The 7,336-nt window shown below is 43.1% G+C and overlaps 1 protein-coding gene across 1 annotated transcript in view; it reads left to right on the forward strand.

Annotated features, from left to right (window-relative positions):
- The first annotated feature begins 527 nt into the window (after window positions 1-527).
- Window positions 528-7,336, forward strand: part of HSF2BP (heat shock transcription factor 2 binding protein) — a 31,884-nt gene continuing 25,075 nt past the window's right edge. The window contains exons 1-3 of the mRNA XM_005427247.2: window positions 528-557; window positions 2,460-2,610; window positions 7,040-7,143. Coding sequence (XP_005427304.1) covers window positions 528-557; window positions 2,460-2,610; window positions 7,040-7,143 — 285 coding nt within the window. The remainder of the gene's footprint in view (window positions 558-2,459; window positions 2,611-7,039; window positions 7,144-7,336) is intronic.

Consider the following 7,336-nt stretch of genomic DNA (forward strand, 5'->3'; position numbering starts at 1 on the left):
CTCCAGCCCCAGCGGTGGCACCACGGCAGGGCCGGGCTGGAGCTCCCCGCAACCCGGTATTGTCCCGGCATTGTCACGGTGTTCTCCAGGTGCTGTCGCAGTGTTGTCCCAGTGTTATCCCAGTATTGTGCCGGTCTTATTCCGGTGTTGTCCCGGTACTGTCCCACTGCTACCCCAGTGTTATCCCGGTGCTGTCGCGGTGTTCTCCCCGTGTTACCCCAGTGTTATCCCAGGGCTGGGGCGGAGCCTAGGCATCAGGTCACGCCCAGACCACGCCCCAGCACGCGCCTATCCAATCGGAGTGGGCGCGGTCACAGCGGGGGCGTGGCCATAGCGTGTCCCTTCCCGCCCTCACGCCATCGTCCCCCCACCCCGCACGAGGCCGTTGTCGCCGCTGTCGCGATGTGGCGCAGCGCCGGCTGAGGCCGGGCCCGGCCCGGGGGTCCGTGCGGGCGTGGGTGCCCCGAGGACCAGAAGGCGCGGGGGTTGTGCGGTGCTCCTGGGCCTAACGGGGCCCTGAGGGGGCGATGGCGGGGCCGCAGGGAGAGCGGAGCGTGGTGGGGGCTGCAGAGGCACCCTGGCCTGGTGGGGCGTGAGTGGGGAAAGGGCTGGCAGTGGTTCCTCGCTGGGGGCTCTGCCCTGTTCGGCCGGCTGGCAGGAAAGGGGGGCTCCCGTCCCTGGGCTCACACCAGGCAGGACATGAGTTCAGGTGCAATACTGGGTGGCTTTATCCCTGTGAAAGAACTCGGGGAAGTCAAATTTCCTGCTTCAGGGACCTGCTGTTACTGTAAGGACTGCACAGAAAACTCCTTTTCTCTCCTGTCTGTATTTAACATACTCTTGTAGTGCCGAGAGATGTGGAGAAGCTGCTTAAACAGAGAGAATAAAATTTGTCTGCTGTAACAGCAGTGCTGCAAAGACCTGTGCTTACTGTGGGAACTACAAAGGAGAATTTTCTCCTTGCTGCATATTTCATATCTCAGCACCACTGATTCCCAGCTCTGGTTCGGCTTTTGCTAGTGAACAGAGCTATTTTTATGTACCAAATTTTGCTCTGTGATTCTGAGCCATACTGAATTCTCACTGGCATTCATGGTTGCTGACACACAGATGGCATTCCTCTAAAGACTTCTCTCTTCCCATGTGTTTGTACCATGCTTTCTTGAGACCTAGATGAGTGGAATTTTTCTAGAGTCATGTCATGTGGTGCTACTCGGCCTTATGAACCTTGCCATAGATGCAACTTAGAGCTTATAGTTCAAAATAAAGCGAAATCTTTCTTCCATACCTTCATTACAGCTCTGGACCTGTAGAGGTAGGACTGACCTGTCCCAAAAATGTCTGGATTTGAAAGACAGCTGGGAAAGAAATAGAGTAGGAAGCAAAACTGAAAGGAAATGTGCAATCTGAGGAAGTAGGGAAGCAGACAGAATTGTAGGGAATGGTTGAAGAAGATGACTTCCATTTGTCTTGTGTGTCTGCTCTTGAGAGGACTGTGGGGATGGCACATTTCCAACCTGTTGGAGATGAGATTTTCGTTTGTTGGCCTTTTCCCTCTGGAATAAGATGTGATCCATAAAACATCTCATTTTGTCAGCACTGTTCTCAGTGCAGTGCAAAGCACTACTAAGATATAACTTCGCTTTCTGAGATTATTTTAAGTGATTGATGTTGTAGCCAAAACATGTTACAACTTTCTTTTTGTTGGTGTGTGTGCATCAGCCTTTTTAACATCCAGCTGAGTGCACATGTATGTACATCAGAAATTGAACTTTGTGGGTTTTTTTGTACAGAATTGCTCTGTAATTTTAAAATTAACACACATTCTGCTGGAATATTGAATGAAAATTATTCTGTACCTATAGTTTGGCAGGAGAGGAAGCTAGTAAACATTTCTGTCTTACCTTGGGATTAAATTGGGTTTAAACCCTGAGATTGGGTTGCAGATGGCTGCAAATAATTTCTGCTCGTCACAAAAGGTAAATTGGTTTGAAAACTGTACAGTTTCCTCCAAAAGAGTTGTTGTAATTTAGGACTGAGGCTCTTGCAAATGTTTGAATTAATTAAAAAGCTGAGTAGTCGTATCCTTTACGAGAGTCATGAAACAACAGCTTAGTGTGTGCTGCTCACTTTTTAAAATGGGAGTGTTAATTTTTGCAGCATTCCCAGATGCATTGCACAAATTTTGGGTGCAGAAACACATGAAGAGAGGTAATGCTGTTTACTTAAGGCCACAGTGGCAAAAATTAACTTTACAGTCAAAGGGTCAACCTCAGAGACTTTTGGGTTTGACTGCTGGATATTCTCTTTAAAAACTTACAAATTGCTGAAATGATGTCATAGAGAGGAGTATTTTTGTCCAATAAAAGAAATTGAAGCAGAAAAGCACTACAGGACTGTAACAGTGTTTTTGGTTGGTTGTTGGTTTGTTTTTGTTTTGCTTTGTTGTTTTATTTCAGAAGGCTGAGACCAAAGAGGAATTCGTAAAAGTTAGGAGGAGGGATTTGGAAAGGCTGACAACTGAAGTTATGCAACTGAGGGATTTCTTACCCAAAATAGTAAATGGAGATATCCTGGGGACATTCCAGAAGCTGGATGCTATTGAATCAAGTGAGTAGCACCATCTTACAAGCTCTTGCAATTTCTGCCAGAACTGCTTAGAACTAACTGTTGTGCTCCAGAAATAGCTGCAGTGTTTGTGGAGCCATTCCAGATTCAACTGTGTTGTTCAGTGACTGCTTCAGTAAATTATTGTGTTTGTAGTGAAGAAAATTACAAACTGCCTTAGGAATAATCAGACATGTCAAATTAATCTTTTAAATTATTTTACTGTGGATAAAAACATATGTATTTCAGGAAGTAAGAGAAGCTGTATGAGGAACAAAAAGTGTTTTCCCTTTGAGAAGAGGCAAAAACATTTTGCTTTTCAAAAGGTGACTTTCACAGGAAAAAAAACCCCAACAAAATAATGGTAAATTACAGTGGGTAAAAATTTGAAGGAAGAGTGAGTTAATCTTGTATTTGGCCTGTCTTGTTTTTTAGCTTGTATGCTTTACTAATAAAAAGAAAGATTCTGTAATAAAAGTGTTTTTATTGCTGTCCCCAAAGTCTGTTTTTTCAGAGTTGGGTTTGTCTGTGCATTATTTTTTTCAACAATAACCCCACTCCCAACATGCCATCAGGGCCAAATAGGAGCCAGCTCCATCCCTGCTCTGTAGCTTCCCTGCAGCTGCCCAATTTACCTGGATTTGGTTTTCCTGAAAAGACATGGAACAAGCACTGAGACAGATTACAGACAGTGTGTCTCTTCTAGAATACCAAGTGAGAAATGGAAAATTAACTTGCAACAGCCAGCTAAGGAGAAGCAACGTGGGGCCTCAAAGCCTGTGTCTGACAATGTCATATTTTGGGGCAGAGCTTCCTGCTGCCTCAGTGATCCACTTTTTGGGGAGATCCTTCCATGTCTCAAGCAGTGGATAGAATCTGGAGGTATTCTCTGTTGCAAGGCATCAGGGACTGTTTCCAGTTGTGTTTAGTGTTCAAGATCCTCAATTAGTTTTTACCTTCTTGCCTTGAGATTCCTCTCACTGATCCTTCTTACATTCCTTGTGCCAGGCATCAAGGAGACACTGTCCATCCAGAGCAGTCCCATGGCATCAACATGGGGATTTTGAGATTCCTTGAAACGTTCTGCTGGCTGCCCAGAATTCTCTGGGTCCTGTAGGGCAGGAGCTGAAGCTGAGACAGCTTTTGAATTCTCTGGAGTCTCAATCCACAGTGGAGATTTCTCTTGCAGGTGATGAGGTCATTTGTATATTTATTCAGGCTCTGGCCATTGTGTGTCCCTACACCTGGACAAGTCAAGTGGGGATTTTTGCTGCTCCAGTCTTCTCCTACCTCTGCAGCATGAAATAAGGCAGATTGAAGGGAGGCTTTGGAGCGTACAAATCACTACAGGTTGGACATCATGGGGACACAAGCAGCCCTCACCCTCAGAATGGTGCTGTTTGCTGCATATAACCTCTTGGTGTGGCGTGTGAAGCTCACAGGAGTCCTGGCAGCTCCTAGAGATATTTCTTCATGTTCTTACAGAAGCCTAATGTGTAATTTGTACACCTCCAGACTTCCATCAGCTGTTGCAGTTTTCTGGGTACTTGAGCAGCAGAGTCTCCTTTCCCTCAAGAAGTGCAGATTACAGTCAGAGACTTTCAACACCTCTGACCCATTCAGTTGTGAGACTGATGGAGTCTTGAACAGCTTTGAGAAACTGAGATCTTTGCACGTTTCCCTGCTGTGTGCAGGTGAATAGGACACCCATTTCCTGTTGCTTCCCAGGGGTGATCTCTGAGATCTGAGCTGGAAATCCTCAGTGCAGCCAACACCTGCTTTTCAGGCTGCTGTCAGGGTCTTCATTAAGATTTTTGCCAGGGTAATTGTTCATTTCTAAAAGAGGGTTCTGTTTTGGTCTTACTACTCTTCTCAGGAAGAGTGGTTGGCTCCAGGAGTCTTAGAAATACAGCTCCAGTGTTTTTCTGTATTATTATGCATATGTTAGTGGAACTCACTCCACTTGGGAAGTGTTAAAAATAGCATTTAACATTGATCTGGCATTTGGATCAGTAGAGTTGGAGTTCCATCACTTGTTGGCATTCATTCCTATTGTACTCAGTTCTCCACCTCCCAGGGCTTTGAGATTAGATCTCTGGTCCAGAAAGTTTCCTGTAACTTTCTGTGGATGAGACCAAGTCTACCTCACATCTGAAATGGGGGCCTTCTCATCTTTCCTCTGCCCAGTGGCTTGTTCTGCTTTGGAGCCTCTACCTTGGGTGCAAGTGCCACTTCTTCCCAGAGTCTGATTTACCACTGCATTGGTGAAGTCACATATTTCTTCTTTGTGTGAAGGTGCCATTTCAATTTTTTTTGTTGCTCACCCAAGTTGGTAGTGAAAGCTGCTTCTTTCTCTTCAGAGCAAAGGCACAGCTGGGAGAGCTGACTGGGGATAGCAGGAGAATTTCCACAAATGAGGAACAACTAGAATTAAGTCTCTTTTCAGCAGCTTCCACTATTGTCCTTTTTTGCCCCTTCTACATGAAACATTGTGATACCTTAGAGGATGTTGACACATCCTTCTTTGATCTGAAGCCCTTTAAAAAGTCCAGATTGCATTGTGTTAACACTCAGTAGTCATTATTATTCCCCTTCTGGCTCAGCCTTGGTTCTGGGACCTTTGAAGTTTGCTGGTGAAGGATGTGGTATCTTTGTGTGTCTGCTGGATTCAGGATGGATCCATCCTCTCAAAGGCTGGAAGTGATTGCTTTCCTTCTGGAGAGGTTGTTTCCTTGCAGGAACAGAGATTTTCACTGGATGAACTACCTGGCAAAGCCCTTGGCCTGTTGTAGGTAAGCAGAGCAGGTTCTACTCCTGCTCAACACATCTTGCTGTCAGCTTCTTAGGACTCACACCCACGCAGTCAGAAGTGCATGAGACTGAATTTTCTTCACTTGACAAAAAAGAAGTTTCTTGCCACTGACCAGAGTTATCCTCAAAAACTCAGTTAATCCATTCCTCCCTTCATTCTTTTCCTTTGGACTGCAGATTGAAAAGAAGTATGTTGCTCAGAGAACATGTCCTGGCACAGAGATGTTTGTCAGCAGTGAACCCTTGCCTTGCCTCTTTGCTTTCTGCTAAAAAGTGTTGCTGGCTTGGAATCACACAAGGGCTGAATGGAAATATATTCTACCTCTTCAGATAAATCAGCCAGAAACAGCTTTTCTCCTTTTATACAGACTACTCAAAGCAATGTGTGTATACTTAAGATGATAAACTTGTCAATTAGGACCAAAACAGGAAGGTATTTATTTTCAAATAATGTAGAATTACTGAACAGAATGCCAAGTCCTTTGTTTAATAAGAACATATTGGGATAATTTTTAATGATGTTGCCTTTTTATGATAGAATTTGATATGATTTTTAGTAATTACATTAAAAATGCTGTCACATGTTGGGGAAAGTATTTCAAGTATGTTAAGCTGTACACCAAACTGTCATGTTCAAGGGTATGGTGTTTGAAGTGGGGGTGTAATTTATTTTTTTAAACTAACCAAGGTTACAGTAGATGCTGTTTGGATTTTACTTTTTGGAACTACTTAAACATGTTTCCTTTTTTCAGTATAAATACTAAGCATCCAAGACTGTGGTTTTTTAAAGTAAAATACAATACACAGTTATTGTTGAAACTGTCCTTCAAAGAGAATTTTTTTAAACAGGCATCATGCTGGTGAAATGGAATACTTAAAACTTGATTTCTGTTCACTAAAATAAAGTGCCTAAATTAGAATGAATTTCTGATAACATCAGAAGTTTTTGATAACATCACAAATTTGATAACACCAGAAATTAATTTTATAAGGGAATAATAAAATTTGCTTGTAACTGACATAATGTTTAAATAGTTTATAATCATAGAATCACAGAATGTGTTGGGTTGGAAGGGATCTTAAAGATCATCCAGTTCTAACCTCATTGCCATGGGCAGGGACAACTTTCACTAGCCCAGGTTGGCTATACTACTTTATAAATACTATTTTAAAATATTTGGAATAGTTGCTTTTCATTCTTCCTACCCATGTAAGTTGTAAATTGTAGATTGAAACCCTCACTTTTGACTACTGTTGGTATTTTTCTTATGTTTTTAATAATAGTCGCTGACTTAGATGAAATTTCACTCATGGAGTTTTCATGGAAACCAACATGAAAACAAAGCAGAAAACTGAGTAAATTTTAAAAAATCTTCTCAACCCTCAGTATTAAACAGCCAGATGTGATTCTTTTAAATCAGACGTGTTGGTTTCCTTTCTCAGAGCTGTTGCCGCACAGGAGATTGTGAGATTCCCGTTTGGCCACAGGGAGGTGATCTCGCACAAGCAAACAGCTGAGGCACCTCAGTAAAGTCGCAATTGGTGGATTTCTTTGCTTCAATGCAGGCCCGATGACCATAATGTATTCCTTCTTTCTTTTATCTGGTTTATCCTGTCACAGGCCTGGAGAAGAAGGAGGAGGAAATAGAGCAGCTGAGGATGGATTGTGAACACTTCAGAGCCCGTCTGGAAACGGCCCAGGCAGATTGCATGAGAGAGAAGAAGGTAGATGTTCTGCCAGGATGTTGATGTCTGTGTGTGTGAGTTCTTATAACAAAAGCAGAAACTACACAATTTTCATTTTCATGTCACAAAATGAATCCTCAGTCTCAAAAACAATTTGGGATTTCCATCCAAATAGTCATCCATATCCATATTAACATGTTGATGTAAAATACTGGGTATTTGGGAAGATTTT

This window comes from Geospiza fortis, unplaced genomic scaffold (genome assembly GCF_000277835.1).
Source record: "Geospiza fortis unplaced genomic scaffold, GeoFor_1.0 scaffold17, whole genome shotgun sequence".
Lineage (NCBI taxonomy): Eukaryota > Metazoa > Chordata > Aves > Passeriformes > Thraupidae > Geospiza > Geospiza fortis.